Source organism: Podarcis cretensis (assembly GCF_951804945.1).
Source record: "Podarcis cretensis genome assembly, chromosome: 12".
Classification (NCBI taxonomy): domain Eukaryota; kingdom Metazoa; phylum Chordata; class Lepidosauria; order Squamata; family Lacertidae; genus Podarcis; species Podarcis cretensis.
This window is the reverse complement of record NC_137181.1, coordinates 11,251,715-11,267,588: the sequence shown is the minus strand read 5'-3', so window position 1 is coordinate 11,267,588 and position 15,874 is coordinate 11,251,715. Positions and strand designations below refer to the sequence as shown.

Below are 15,874 nucleotides of genomic sequence, written 5' to 3'. Positions count from 1 at the left end.
TCGGGGTACAGACACTTCAGGTTACAGACGCTTCAGGTTACAGACTCTGCTAACCCAGAAATAGTACTGTGGGTTAAGAACTTTGCTTCAGGATGAGAACAGAAATCACGCAGCAGTGGTGTGGCGGCAGCAGGAAGCCCCATTAGCTAAAGTGGTGCTTCAGGTTAAGAACAGTTTCGAGTTAAGAACGGACCTCCAGAACGAATTAAGTTCTTAACCCGAGGTACCACTGTATGGTCTTTTCAGGCCACTGTTGCTCTGTATAGGCTTGAACAACTGTGTGATGGTTCATCTACACCTCAGGAAATTGCATAGCTGTTCCATCATGTAAAGAGAACAAACAGATTTTTCTGAACTCTGGAGGAATAAAGAATCTGAACAGGGAAAACATGGGAGAAGGATGCTTTTATCACTACAGATGCCTCTGTAAATTAGATTGGAGGGTGTGTGACTTCCGTAAGTAAAAATGCTCAGTGTCGAAGCAGCCCTTAAGAGTTTATGACAGAGGTCTTGCTGATTCAAAGCTTAGTGTTTTAGACTGCAGTCGTGTACTGGGAATGAAATGGTGGCTTTCCCTAAGTTGTCCAGTAATATTTGCTCTCACTGCCTGCTCCTGCTCAATGGGACTGCTGTCTGTCCATATTCAATGCCGCACCAGCTAAGCCATTGGGCAGCAGGAGGAGAGGAGGAGGCATAAGATTGTTTGAAAAACAGAGTCTGCATTTAAAAACAAAAAGCAAAAACCTGCAACAGGCTAGGTTTAGCCACTGGAAAATGAGATGCTTTGGGGCAGCTGACTCATAATAATATTGGAGAGTGTCTCAGCAGTGGGTTGGAAAATGTTTCCTCTGCATTGGATGACTGATGTGAACTCAAAATAGTTATTATTGTAGATTCATCACTGTCATGTTTTCAATTGGAACTGAGGGCAAGGATAAAAGCAACCTGTTGATAATTTTGATGGTTTTGCACTAGGGATGTGGCCTTGCCCTACAGTCCTTTAGTCAATTATAGCAGACTGGCTGAATATGGGTCCTTTGGCCAAGCGCTGCTTCTGCCTAATCCCGATTCACTCTAGTGATGCTTCACTGATCATTTCCTTAAAATGAGATATGTGGATACGTGGTTTGAGGAGTATGACAGTACAGTGGTACCTCGGGTTACATACGCTTCAGGTTACAGACTCCGCTAACCCAGAAATGGTACCTTGGGTTAAGAACTTTGCTTCAGGATGAGAAGAGAAATCGTGCTCTGGCGGCGCAGCAGCAGCGGGAGGCCCCATTAGCTAAAGTGGTGCTTCAGGTTAAGAATAGTTTCAGGTTAAGAACGGACCTCCGGAACGAATTAAGTACTTAACCCGAGGTACCACTGTAGTATACAAGACACTTTGGGACATGGGCAGGTTGTCTGCACCACAGATGGATATAATTGTTTTAACCAGCGTGGCACCTTAACTGAACTGTCAGGCCTCTGTCCAAGGAGTCATGGAAATTTTGGTTTAGTATTGCTTTTTGGAAATGGTCTTTGATCCTTAGTCCTCACAGAACCAGAAGTTTCTCCCTCTCCTCCCACTTTGCCACCTGTGTGAAATTTGTTAGATGGCTCTATGTGGACCTAGGGTTGCAAGTAACCCACCCGTGATCTAGGGTGAGATTCACAGTGACCAAAGAGAAGGCCTGGAATGGAGGTTTTTGTTTTGGAACGCCCTCGCTAGAGAGGTCTGCTTGACACCAATGTGGCTAAATTTTAGGCAATATGTTGCAACAATTCCCAGACACATAGAATCACAGAATTGCAGAGTTGGAAGGGACCCCGGGGGTCACTTAGTCCAACCCCCCCCCCCCGCAATGCAAGAATCTCAGCTAAAACATCCATGACAGATGGCCATCCATACACAATAGATTTTCTTTGAACAGAAAAGCTGTCTTATGGCTGTTTCTTACATTCTTATGCTACATAATTTTATTGCATAGATAGATAGATAGATAGATAGATGATAGATAGATAGATAGATAGATAGATAGATAGATAGATAGATAGATGATAGATAGATAGATATACCGTATTTTTCGCTCTATAGGACACACTTTTCCCCCTCCAAAAATTAAGGGGAAATGTGTGTGCATCCTATGGAGCGAATGCAGGCTCCTTGGCTTCAGCGATAGCAACGCGAAGCCTCCGAAGTGCAAAGGGAGCGCTCCCTCCACGCTCCGGAGGCTTTGCGTTGCTTTCGCTGAAGCCTGGAGGGCGAGAGGGGTTGGTGCGCACTGACCCCTCTCGTTCTCCAGGCTTCAGGGATAGCTGCCTGAAGCCTTTGAAGCACAGTGGGACCTCGCACTGCGCTCCAAAGGCTTTGGGTTCCTTTTGCTGAAGCCGAGAGAGCAAGACTCTCCCAGAGAGGGAGAGCTGCGCAGCGCCTCTTCAGCGAAGCGGGAGGAGAAATGAAAGGGGCTCCATTTCTCCTGCCGCTTCACTGAATGGGCACTGAGCAGAGAGGGGGAGAATTTTTTTTTTCTTGTTCTCCCCCTCTAAAACAAGGTGCGTCCTATGGTCGGGTGCGGCCTATAGAGCGAAAAATATGGTAGATAATAATAATAATTTATATATTATTATTATATATATTTCCAGCTCCCTTCATGTGTTTCAGAACCAAAACTGTCCCTCTCTTTGTATATGCCTTCCTTGTTAGAACTGTTATACACTGAAACAGTCTACAGTGGTGCCTCGCAAGACGAAATTAATCCGTTCTGTGAGGCTCTTCATCTAGCGGTTTTTTCGTCTTGCGGAGCAAGCCCATTGACAGCTTAGCGGATTAGCGCTATTAGCGGTTTAGCGGCTTTTAGCGGATCAGCTGTTAAGCGGCTTAGCGGCTTAGGAAAAGGGGGGAAAGGGGGGGGGAACCCGCAGGAACTCACAAGACATTTCGTCTTGCGAAGCAAGCCCATAGGGAAATTCGTTTTGCGAAGCGCCTCCAAAACGGAAAACCCTTTCGTCTAGCGGGCTTTCTGTCTTGCGAGGCGTTCGTCTTGGGGGGCACCACTGTATTTGGATTCCTCTGAATTAAGGCAGCTGCCGACATTGATGGCATTTCAATGTCTGCAAAAGTAGAATCATATAACTGTAGCATTCGAAGGGACCACAAGGGTCATCTAGTCCAACCTCCTGCAATATTTTACCCAGTGTGGGACTCAAACCCATAACCCTGAGATTAAGATTCTCATGCTCTACCGATTGAGCTATCCTGTATTTGTTAACTTAATACTTCGTTTACCTAATACAACTGTTTTGACCTGAAGGACTACAGCAATTTATCTTAATGTATTTTTGCACACTGTCTTGTGATGTTTACATGGAAGGCGGTATATGAATGGTTTTAATTAATAAGTAAATTCTGGCTACTCAAATAGTATATTTGGCCGCCATACCGATAATCATGTGCACCTTTTCTCAAACCCCAGAACTGCACAGGCATTATATAAGCCACAAGAGAGAGTTTGTACTTTACTGAATGACATTTTACGCTTGGTGCAAAATAAACTACGGGGGGACTAATCTGTTCAGGGAGCCCTTGAACAAGGAGTCTCACGTCCTGCAGTACGTCTGCTAAATAAATGAAACAGATGGCCGTTTTCCTCCTGCAAGTTGCAGAGTGAAAGGAAAAACTCTCTGCCAGCCTCCTAAACTGGATTACATGATTAATTGTAATTTATATCACTTGAATCAGTTATATTTCTACAAAGCCTGTCTCCAGGTACAATTTTTGCGATGGGGAAATGGAAGTTCCATTCTCTTCCTCATTAGCTCCATTGCTTTATGCTGCCGAGAAGCCATTAACATCAGCTCTGCCTGGTTCACCCCTTTGGCAGATTTGCAATTAACTTAGTTCTGGCTAGGGCCTGCAGTGCTGCCTTAGGCCAGTCACTGGGATGGACAGCTGATTCATTTCGCAAGGGGAAAGTGGAATGGCACTTCTCATGACTGACTGATGTTCTTTTTTCAGGCTCATAATAAGCCAAAAGGTAAAGAGGATCTTAAATGCATGTGTCTTAAATGTCGGTGATTTGATTGGGCCAGTGCAGATGTAACACTTCTTGACTGTTTAGCAATGGATATTACATGATTAATTGTAATTTATATCACTTGAATTACTTGAATCTTGAAAAAATTCAAGATTATGTGTACCCTTCCTCTGCAATTCTAGCCCAAGACTCTCTTCTTCTTCTTCTTCTCCTTCTTCTTCTCCTTCTTCTTCCTCTTCTTCTTCTTCTTCTTCTTCTTCTTCTTCTTCTTCTTCTTCTTCTTCTTCTTCCCCCCAATCCTATCACTAGTATGCTATGTCTTCTCCATCCTGAAGACAACCTCAGCTTAAATAAGCCTTGTACAATAAGATAAAATACAAGGCTTGTCGTTTGCCAGGCTGATTAAGATGGGAAGGAGAAGGAGGTTGTAATGACTGTTGCCGCTGAGTGGCTGAATTACTGCAAAGCCCAAAAGCTGGCAGCTTTGGTGCCAATGAGTGCAAAGATACCTGGGCAGTGCAACCATTAGTCACTTTCTTTGCCATTTGAGCAGAAGAGCCACCCTTGTTTTGTCTCCATCTCTTGACATTACTGGAGAAAAACCAATAGTGCCAGATGATCCAAGAGTACGTATATATATTCTCAAATTTAACTTGAAACACATATATTCCTACACAGTAGGAAGGTTTGAGGCTTGCACAGTTTGAGTTGGAAGCACCATGGTTTAGACATGACTATTTCAGAGAGAAGAACTGGAAGCATGTGCAAAAGCTATAAATTGTGGCGTGTTTCATTCACAGATGGTGGGAAAAGTTCCATTTGTAACTATTTGTGCATTCAAGATTGGTGTACCTTGATTTGCATTTAGATAGGAATTCCTTCTCATTAGACTTTAGTCTGTTAAGCTTTTTTTAAAAAAGGTAGGGGTGTGTGTGTGTGTGTGTGTGTGTGTGTGTGTGTACTTCTTAAGAAGCACTAGGAGGGAAATTAAAAACTAGTATGACATTCTTAGTTGCAGAGACATATTTAGAGCATAATGCTGAAGCCATTAGTTTATTGGCTTCTGTGTTTTTGGTGGAAACAAAGGTTTTTTTTGAAACAAGTGTTTTGTGTATCAAGGAAGGTCAACTGTTAATAAAGGGCACCCATGGCTCTTCTTGAAGTGCTTGAGTAACTCTCTGTCATGCGGTTCTGGCTTTAAAACAAGATTCTTGAGCCTCTACCCAGCCATAGCAGATTAATATGTAACCACTGGAATTACTCAAAACACCATTTGCTTAGGTGCATTCTGTATGTTATAAATGAAAGTCATTTTGTCTGTGGAGACGCCAACTTTTCCGTTCCTTGAAAAGCAAGAATATTACACAAATAGGATACAACTGATATCAGTATATGGAGCCCATTATTTTGACATTTTTTTTCTCTACTGAAATGGGCACTTCATTGTTGCATCTGAGGTACTTACATGTTGCTGGTCTGATATGCCTTAATTTTTAGGTAGACCTAGTGTTTTAAAACAGCCACATTGAAAATGCAGATACTAATGTAGGCAGGACGATGCACATTGTATGAGTGAATTTGCTGTACAACCTGGAATGTGGTACAGATCTTCCTTCCTGAGGAAGAATTTGGGTGGATTTGCTGATGGCTTAGATTAGAGCAGGGTCTAGGTAGGACTTTTTGTAGTCTGCAGTTCTGGCTTCTCCGCCATGCACACATTCCTTTTCTAATATCAAGTATCCTTTATTAGGCATAGCAAACCACACATTATCAAACAGACACCGTATACAAATTGTGCAAAATACGAGCTCAGCATAACAAGGTTTGTCCCAGTCAGATCTTTAACTCCAGAGGAAATAAATTTGCATAAATAATACAATAGAACACTACCACATCACCGATCAATTAAGAACCACATTCCTTTTCTCTCTAAATGGCTGCAATATATGCTTCTGCTTCCTGTCGGAACTCCAGTTCACAATGAATAGTTATGATGGGCAACTTGAATTAGAGATAAAGTTGGCGGCAATACTTGTGAGAATCTGAATTTTGGGCTTGCGTTACAGCTTCAGTCGAAAGAAATTTGGATTGGCATTTGAGAGTCAATATTAAACTAAGATTTTGTTTTGTTGGAGGAAACACAGCTTAGTACCTTTGGGTGACATCCATGGCTTTGGATTTGCAAGACCTTTCCTCCCCACCTCCTACCCTGAGTGAGTTTTCAGTCTCCTTGTGGTGAGCTCTGTATGGGAAAGTCTTCAGAAGTTTTGGCTTTATGGGGCTTGTATTGGATCATGCCTCAAGCTTGTTTTGACCCTGATGTACATGGAATTTGCTGCAGGTTATGTGCAAAAGCATGGGACGCAGGTGGCGCTGTGGGTTAAAGCCTCAGCGCCTAGGGCTTGCCGATCGAAAGGTTGGCGGTTCGAATCCCTGCGGCGGGGTGCGCTCCCGCTGCTCGGTCCCAGCGCCTGCCAACCTAGCAGTTCGAAAGCACCTCCGGGTGCAAGTAGATAAATAGGGACCGCTTACCAGCGGGAAGGTAAACGGCGTTTCCGTGTGCGGCTCTGGCTCGCCAGAGCAGCGATGTCACGCTGGCCACGTGACCCGGAAGTGTCTCCGGACAGCGCTGGCCCCTGGCCTCTTAAGTGAGATGGGCGCACAACCCCAGAGTTTGTCAAGACTGGCCCGTACGGGCAGGGGTACCTTTACCTTTACCTTTATGTGCAAAAGCGGCACTTTCAGTGTAGTGAAAGCAGCACAAATTCATCCTTTTCTCATATTATTTTGTTCTATAGCTAGGATGTTCTTGTGTGCTATTTGTTTGTTTGTTCAGTGCAATAGAGATACATTTTGTTTTGGACAGATATTTTGCAATTTGTTTGCAAAACATGCAATGAAGATACGCTATGCTATCAAAGCTTGATCTTTTGCCAGTGACTAACCATGCAGTGAATAACCCTACAAGGACTTATCTGCACTTCTTAGACAGGTTTAGCTTGTCATTCTCTTTCTAAAGACTCTTGTGAAGTAACTTTCTGTGAAGAAGGCTAGCTATCGCTTTCAGAGAATAAATGGCATTGTCATAAATACTATGATTCCCAAGATTCTTTGGGGAGAACTTTAACTGTTAACCTTGTATAAGTTTTATTTCCACGGGCAGAGCTATACTGCATTGTATATTGGTACACAATTAAAAGACTTTGCCGGTTGGAGTACTTTGGATTCTATTTCCTACTCAAAAGCTTAGCAGTATTTGGGATAAAAGCCAGGGCCTTCAAGTTAGTTGAATTGCAGCTCATATTCTTCCATTACAGAAGCACTTTAATTTTATTCTGATCCATATTTTATTACTTCAAACAGCCCTTGGGTGGGGGTTAGTGTTATTGTGTGGTGATTTTGCCTGGATCAGCATTTTGATTGCAAGCACCCGGTTGTAATAACTCCACCATAAAAGCAGTCTTGCTCCAAAAGAAAGCACAGAAGAGAAACAGCACTGAACTATTCTTATCCTGCATTTTGTAAAATGCATTTGGTGCAAAGCAATTAGATTTTCATATTTCATATAACAACTCAGCTATCCATAGCTCTAACGTGAGTATTGTGATAATGAAAATTCTGGCTTAGACTCTGTTATTTCTTTAACACTTTTTGTTTGGCACTTCAGTATGTTGGCAACATTGTATTCAAAGTCCACTCCTAAAATTATCAATATTTTAAAAATCAGAGTGGCCTAAATGTGCTCTGGAAGTCCTCAGCAGAGAAATCCAGGAAATGGAGAATGTGCCTTATCAGTGTAATGAGAGCTGCAACCCTTGACAAACAACACAACTTTAAAGGCAGGTACCAAGAAACTGTCTCCTCACTGGCAACAAAATGCAGATCAATTGCACAAGGTCAGTGAAACCATTAATGCAGCAAGTGAAAGATATATATATCTCAAGGTTATCGGAGAGCATGAAACTAATCCAAATAGGTTTGGCATGAGAATGGGTAACTTGGTCTGACTCTTATGCCCAGCGACTCTCATAAGGATTAGCGGAAGTGTCTCACAGTACTCTTAGCATGCACTAGGCCTGCACTACATGTGGCCCATCTGCTGAAGTCAATGTACTACAGGAATTGTCAAGCACCTGCGTTGCTGTATTATGCAGGCTGCAGCCAACCTGACGAGTCGCATGTTGTGCAGGCTCATTGCACATATAACATGTAGCAAGTGCACACAACAGACTGGTCTACACAAGCGCAGGATAGCAAAATGAATGCACGGTTTAGTAACAGTTTCAGAAACCAGAGCCGGTTCAATGTTGCTCCAACCACTTGCAAGGTTCAACAAGGCTTAAGGTGGCCCCACAAACAAATCTTCATCCGCCTTCAAAAGCAAAGTCATGCTCCCCCTCCCATCATATTCTCATGCGGGTCCCTTCTCCAGTCTTCAGCGAGTGGCTGGAAGTGGGGAAGTAGAGAAAAATGTCCTTTTTTACCTTCCACTCTGCATACAAACTCCGGATTCTCCATCCCCCATGCCCCCACCTCACTCTGAGATTGCATAGATCTTTCTGGTGCCACCTTAACTGAAGAGAATGCAAACAGCACCAGCGGATTTGTTTTGGGTTTTGCTTTGCTTTTCAGATTTTCCCAGGGTTGAGAAAATCTAATTTCACTCAACAACAAATGATGGCTGGGTTCTGGTTGAGGACTGTGCCCAGAAATCCTGGACTCAAGTTCACAGTCCAGTCCGGTGTGGACAAGCCCCTTATTTGCTTAATAGGCGCAAATAGGAAGCATCCTGAGAGACAGCTGGAGATATGGAGACTGCTGGTGCCATCCTGGCAACATAATTCAGTGATAGAGCACATATTTGAGATGTAGAGGCTTCCAGGCTCAATCCATGGCACTTCCACATAAGACTGGAAAAGACCCCTTTCCAAAAGCCCCAGAGAGCCACTGCCCATCAGCCCTCAGCTAGATCAGGCCAATGGCAAGGCTTCTTCATATATTCCACATTTTGTCAGATTGCATATGCCTAGGAAAAGTAGCATTCTGAGTGTATACTATGCTGCCCAAGGAACATAAGTAGGAAGTGTTTGGGTGGTCTGTTGTAGTGAGGCAGCAAATTGATCTTGCAATATGAATGTTTTAGTATGTTATTGTGCAAGTCCACAGTAGGAGATCCAAGAACAAGAACATCTGCATGCAGCCTTGGATGTTTTGGTGTTGCTTGCATTAATACTGAGCCGATGAAACTTTTATGGTGTGCCCAGTAGAAGCAGCAACTGGAATTTTACCTGCATGGGTTTAAGTTGTGATGTTATGACTATTTTCAGCAAGAATTTTAAAAAATCCAAATCCAATTTAGTCATTTGACAATGAATCTTACGAGGCTTTTCAAAAATGCAGAATAGGAACAGAAATGGTAAATACCTCTTCCCTGCAGGTTTCAGCTACCACTTCCTTTTGCTTTAAAAGAGTGTTTTGGACTAGTGTACCTCCCAGTTCATGTCTTGCAAAGAGTAATAGCTTCTTCTGCAATCATTATCGGTGCTGCTTGAAGTTCACTTTCAAGTCATTATTCTGCCACAAATTATGCTGGAAGGACTTGGCATCTGGGGTTATTAGCATACCTGTGTGGGATTGGCGAGTACTAGAATGACTTGCAGATTTATTTCTGCAAGCACAAATTGCTGAGTTGGCCTGGGATCTTTTATAGGTTTCCTATTTCCCTTCCTTGGGCTTTCTGAAGCTGGTCGCTTTTGGGGATTGGGATACTGAAGTTAGATGGGCCATTGCTCTGCTCTGGTCTCGTCAGTTGCAATTATATTCTGATGCTCGGGAGGAATGCCTAACATCTCTTTTGTTTTTAATTAACATTCTGTTACGTTCCTAATTTAGGGACTTGCTCGACTTTGGTAGTTCCTGTCCTGTGTGCTGACTCCAAGAAAAGCCTGTATTCTCTGCATGGCCACTATGGCTCCTTTTGAAGTGCTGCATTGTGCATCCAGGGGCATTCCTAAGCCGCAGTGGCATCTGCTGCCACAGCACAGCAGGGGAGAGAGAACTGTTTCCGAGGAAAATGAATACTCTCATTGAAGTTCAGTGGCTGGTGGCAGACAGAAGCCTCAGGGAGCATCTGAGCCCTGCAGGAAATTGCTGGCTCTGTCTCTCTCTAAGGAAAAACACTTAAGGAACCGTGTAACAACAGTTATGACCCTTAAGATCCAAACTGACAACTGGTAGGCAAAAGATGAAGGGGTTAGGAAGATGTGAAATTGAAGGAACCTTTCAGGAGAGGTTTCAGTCACCCTGGCAAACCTAGTCTCCTGCATCGTGTGTTTGGTTGCTTACGTTGTTGAAACACTACACTTGAAAACCATGTTTTGGGGTGTGAAGATAAAAGGGGAATCTCTTAAGGCTGCTGTATCTGCCCAATGAGCTTCAAAGGACAAGTATTGGGTAGGGATGGAATCTCTGCATAAATCAAGTGTGACCAGGCTGTCTTCTAAAAGGTAGAAACATATGAAGAGTTATGTTTATTCTTAAAGCAACTGTTACCTTGCCTGAAAAGCCAATAAACCTGCTCTTCTTTTTATACTTCATAGAACATAGAAATTAGATCACTGGCCACTGTGCATTGGTGAAAAGCCTTGTTTTGCATAAGGCTGAGCACTGCTTGCAGCAAGATCCTAAACATGCTTCTTCATAGAATCAGGTTGGAAGGGACCACAAGGATCATCTAGCCGAACCTTCTGCAATGCAGGAATAAGCAGCTGTCCCTTACGGGGATCTAACCTGCAACCTTGGGATTATCAGCACTGTGCTTTAACCGAATGAGCTATCCAGGCTATGCGAGATGAGTCCCTCTGAGTTCTGTGAAGCTTGCTCCACAAGAATTGCTGCTTTATATGCCTATCATTTATTCAGCTGATCCGCACCATGGTTTTTTTGCAGTTCCTGCCTTGAATTATTTCAGTGGAGGAAAGCTACTTCTGAATATGTTTGCGTTAAGCTTGCAGGTTTAGTCATTTCAAGTAACTAATGGTTTTATGAAACGTGCACTAAGCATGTGCATTAGAACAGTAATCCCAGAAAAACAGATAGAGGACAGAGTGTATGTGGACCTGTTCTGTGTGTAGAACAAATTTCAAAGTATGAGACTACAGTTACTCTGGATTCAGAACCTGAGAGTATGTGATAACATTACTGAAGTAACAGTCTCTGAATTTTGCTCCCTGAGCCAATTCTACATAGACAAAGGGAGCTGTGCATTTTTCTTCCACAATTACATGGTTCTGGTTGCAGATACACTATTGCCTTGTGAAAGAATATGAATGATGCCGTGGGCTGAATAAGGATTGAGTGAGACTATAAATATTTTGGAAGAATTTGGAAATGGGTGATTGATGGAAGCAGCAACTCCCCAGGCATATTGGAGGTGACTGACTGTGGAAGAGTTAGATGGGTGAATTGAGGTATCAGATTTTATATACAAGTAGAAATATGTCTGTGAAGTAGTTCTGATCACATTGACTCCATAGTTATGGTGCACCTTCTTCTAACCCTAGCATAAGTACCCACTGGATACAGTCTAAGACCTTTATATTTAGGCAAGGATTTGGTTAAGATTGTGTGTGTGGTTATGTTGAGAACTGTGATTTAAACTTATTTAAATTTAGAATCCTTATGTTAAGCATATCTACTTCCCTGAAAGCCTGAGAGTTTGGCAGTGGATAATATAAGCTCAAAAATAAACTCTGTGCACTTACAAAAGATGAGTAATGTTCTGAATTTTTCCTGTGCTCCTTAAAATTCTGCCTGTTGAAAACACAGAAAACCAACTTCAATAATAGGAAAGCATGAAATTACATAACGTGCCATATTCTTACAAGATATAAATATAATTTGTAGTTACTGTGCAAATCCCATTCAGGTAAAGTCTATTCTGAACCAGACTTTCTTAGGTAAAAGGTAAAGGTACCCCTGCCCGTACGGGCCAGTCTTGACAGACTCTGGGGTTGTGCGCCCATCTCACTTAAGAGGCCAGGGGCCAGCGCTGTCCGGAGACACTTCCGGGTCACGTGGCCAGCGTGACATCGCTGCTCTGGCGAGCCAGAGCCGCACACGGAAACGCCGTTTACCTTCCCGCTGGTAAGCGGTCCCTATTTATCTACTTGCACCCGGAGGTGCTTTCGAACTGCTAGGTTGGCAGGCGCTGGGACCGAGCAGCGGGAGCGCACCCCGCCGCAGGGATTCGAACCGCCGACCTTTCGATCGGCAAGCCCTAGGCGCTGAGGCTTTTACCCACAGCGCCACCCGCGTCCCAAGACTTTCTTACAAGCTTTCTATTTTTATTTTGCTCTAATTTCTTAAATTAGTTTAAAGATTGGCCAGTAATGGTGTTGCCCCAACAACATCACACATACCATCTCGGGACTATTTAATTGCTCATCGTCTAACATTGTGTATGCCATCAAATGCCAACAGTGTCCTTCAGCTCTCTATATTGGACAAACAGGCCAAACCTTACGCCAAAGAATAAACGGACATAAATCTGACATCAGGAATCACAAGACAGAGAAACCAGTAGGAGAACACTTCAATCTCCCAGGACATTCTATACAAGATCTCAAAGCTGTTCTATTACAAAGGAATTTCAGAAATAGACTGGAAAGAGAAGTTGCTGAATTGCAACTTATTACCAAACTTAAAACCATGGAGAGACCTGGTCTGAACAAAGACATTGGATTCTTATCTCATTATACATGACAAAGCCATTTTTCACCTTCTCACCCCTGGCTTTTTCCTGTAAGACCTATTGCAGTCGTTAAGAGTCGTCAACAGGCTCATCACAGCTATCTGCCAATCACCCAATCCCACCACCCTTCTGAGTAATACCCCTCCCCACCTTCTCACTATATAGAAGGGTCTGGTGACTTCTGTTTCAGTGTATCTGAAGAAGTGTGCATGCACACGAAAGCTCATACCAAAAACTAACTTAGTTGGTCTTTAAGGTGCTACTGGAAGGAATTTTTTTATTTTGTTTTACCTTTTAGGAGCTGTTCATTGCTGTCAGAGATACCTAATCCTTTCAGCATCTCTGCTGAACATTAAGGGGGAACAGCATATGCACTCTTGGGAAGTGGGGGAGCCAGGGATGGAAACAGGAGAACCAATACCTCTTACAGTGAGGGACATGAGAAGTTTTAAGCAAGTTAGATGTACCCACGAGTGGTTGAAAAATATAAGAACATATGCATCTGTTGTGTGGATGTAAATTTGCTTCTTAAGCCAAGGGTGGGGAGCCTGTCAGCAACCTTTTTCAGCCGTGGGCCGGTCCACTGTCCCTCAGACTATGTGGTGGGCCAAACTAACGAATTCCTATGCCCCACAAATAACCCAGAGATGCATTTTAAATAAAAGCACACATTCTACTTATGTAAAAGCACCAGGCAATCCCCACAAATAACCCAGAGATACATTTTAAATAAAAGGACACATTCTACTCATGTAAAAACATGCTGATTCCTGGACCGTCCGCGGGCCGGATTGAGAAGCCGATTGGGCCGCATCTGGCCCACGGGCCTTAGGTTGCCTACCCCTGCTCTAGATGTTGCTGGACTTCTCATCAGCCATAGCCAGCATGGCCAATGGTCAGGATGGAGTGACCAATACTTGGAGGGCCACAGTTTTCCCCTTCCTGCCTTAAGTACTCTGCTGGGGGGGGGGTGTTAAAGACTAACAACAAGTGCACAGGTTTGGTGGGATCTGTTCAGTGATGATGAGTACTGAATGTGAAGGTTGGCAGAAATACACCTCCATCTCATTCTCCTTGTGCAACTGGAGGATGAACTGAAAAAGACAAGCAAGGCTGCACACCAGATAATGGGAATACAATGTGTGGGCGCATATTGAAAGGCGATGGTGAAAAACAAAGGCAGGTGGCATAGGGTGCCCTGTATGCAAGGATGGGGCATTATGGTAGGCTTGCCAAACTGGGGGGTCATCGACACATCTGTAGAATGTGCATCCTGCTCTGTGAGGAGAGGAACTAACATCTGGATCATATTACAGATAAACTAAGGTCCATACAAATCTCTGTCCATTCTTACTGTGGCACAATGGGTCAGTGTGCCTGGCTGTTAACCAGAAGGTTGGCGGTTCAAGCCCACACAGGGACAGCTGTGGGCAGGATTCCTGCATTGCAGGGGGGGTTGGACTAGATGACCCCCGGGATCCCTGCTAACTCTGCAATTTTATGTGCCGTGACTGGCAGGAGGGGACAAGAACATGAAGCTTCTCCCCTGCACCAGAGCAGTGGTTCATCCTGTTTTCCGTGCAGGTGAATGCACACTGGACAATACCAACAGCAGCTGGCGGGGGTGGGGTGCGTGGGGAAGAAGCGCGTCTCCTGTCCTACCTCCAGCCTCTTAAGTCTAATATGGAATCCTGCGGCCCTGATCTCTTAACGGCGGCGTAGGAGTGGGGAGGACAGTAGGCGCCTTATTTCCCTAGCCTAATAGGAAACTTGCCGCCGGCCGGCCAGCCAGCCAGGCCCGCCCCCTTCCCTCCCTTTTTCCGACATGCTAGGTGGTAGCTGCCCGCTTCTCCCTAGGGGCAGTAGCGCGGCGAGGGGTTTGAGGAGCGCGGGATGTTCCACTGCGCTTTCCCGAAATAGGGGTGTGTAAAGGTGGCGGTTGAAACGCGCCAACGTTCTACCGGCGGCCGTTGGGCCGCTTAACGGCCGCCCTCCGCGCCTCAGCCCTGCGAGAGGGGGGATGCAGCCCTTGCTGAGGGGGAAGCCAGCCCGCGCCGCGGCAAACCGAGTCCCTGAAAGGGGCGGGAAGAGCGCTCGGTATATCGCCGGGCCTTGGCGAGACTGCGAAGGGGTTAACGGGCTGTGGGGGGAGAGTGAGGGAGAGAAAGGCCGGCCGAGCCCTCCCGCCCCTCGGCTCCTCCCCTCGGCCAGTCCCCTTCCTCGGAGCGTGCGGGAGGCGTCGCAAAGCGAGCCCGCTCTTGTCAGGCCGAGCCTCGAGCATTGCCGGTCGCCGCCACCGGCTCTCCTCCGCCGCATGCTCCGCTCCCGCCCGCCCGCCCCCGGGGATGCCGCCGCGGGTCGGGTGAGTTCCGCGCCTGGATGCTGCTGATCCCGCCGTCTCTCTCTTGTGTCTCCCTCCCCGCCCTCCTGCAGGCAGCTCCTCCTCAGTCCCCGGCCGCCTCCGAAGGGATGCTGGAGAAACTGGAGCTCGAGGATGAAGGTAAGGAGAAGCGGCGGCAGGCGGCGGCGGGGGGGGGGGGGCAGGCAAGCAGGCAGACAGACAGACCGGGTAGGATGATGGGGGAACCCCGAGGCAGGCGGAATCCCTTCAGAATCACACAAACAACCACCTCGTAATCCGGCATGGAGCCTGCCTGGGCACACACTGCTGACCATGCAGACACCTGCTTTTCCTGCTGCTGTGTTGTGTGGTGAATTTGTACAGGGCTCATTGGTAGCTGGAGGAGCCGGCAGTTTTGGTATAGATCTCTCTCTCTAGATCTCTCTTTCTAGATCTCTCTCTCTCGATCTCTCTCTCTCATATACACACACACACAAGATTTCATTTCCCTGCTGGGGTGGGGAGGGGATTTCTGGAGTAGCCAGGCATACCAGTTGCATGAGTGCCGGAATAATAATAATAATAATAATAATAATAATAATAATAATAATAAAAAAAATAAATTAATTAATAATACCTAACCGGTGGCTTGCAATAAATGATTTGGTGAGGGAGAATGAAAGGTAAAGTGGGCGGGGGGATAGACAGGATATAGGCTTCTTTATATTCTAAGCAACCTCTCCCAAGTAACAATGGGAGGAG

General features: G+C 45.2%; 1 protein-coding gene and 2 long non-coding RNA genes across 15 annotated transcripts in view; 2 read left to right on the top strand and 1 right to left on the bottom strand.

The window, feature by feature from the left end:
• Positions 1-15,874, top strand: part of PRKAG2 (protein kinase AMP-activated non-catalytic subunit gamma 2) — a 209,803-nt gene that overhangs the window by 154,772 nt on the left and 39,157 nt on the right. For 5 of the 7 annotated variants that reach the window (XR_013831821.1, XM_079946862.1, XM_079946865.1 and 2 more), the window contains one exon: positions 15,205-15,271. Coding sequence is in view for 6 of the 7 variants with exons in the window: in XM_079946862.1 (XP_079802988.1) it covers positions 15,205-15,271 (67 nt within the window). In the remaining variant the exon portion in view is untranslated. Of the gene's footprint in view, positions 1-14,595; positions 14,694-14,717; positions 14,869-15,204; positions 15,272-15,874 lie in introns of those variants that run through there. The other 2 variants (XM_079946867.1, XM_079946866.1) reach the window with 2 other exon arrangements.
• Positions 4,534-8,465, top strand: LOC307199308. Its single transcript, XR_013831844.1, has 2 exons — positions 4,534-6,386; positions 6,765-8,465. It is a non-coding gene; the product is annotated as an uncharacterized lncRNA (long non-coding RNA).
• Positions 8,329-15,420, bottom strand: LOC307199309. Of its 7 annotated transcripts, XR_013831849.1 has the most exons (4): positions 13,830-13,844; positions 13,063-13,194; positions 11,783-11,831; positions 8,329-8,465 (listed from the first exon to the last, which is right to left on the bottom strand). It is a non-coding gene; the product is annotated as an uncharacterized lncRNA (long non-coding RNA). The 7 variants fall into 7 exon arrangements; XR_013831845.1 differs by lacking the exons at positions 13,063-13,194; positions 13,830-13,844 and adding an exon at positions 15,402-15,420; XR_013831846.1 differs by lacking the exons at positions 13,063-13,194; positions 13,830-13,844 and adding an exon at positions 15,147-15,165.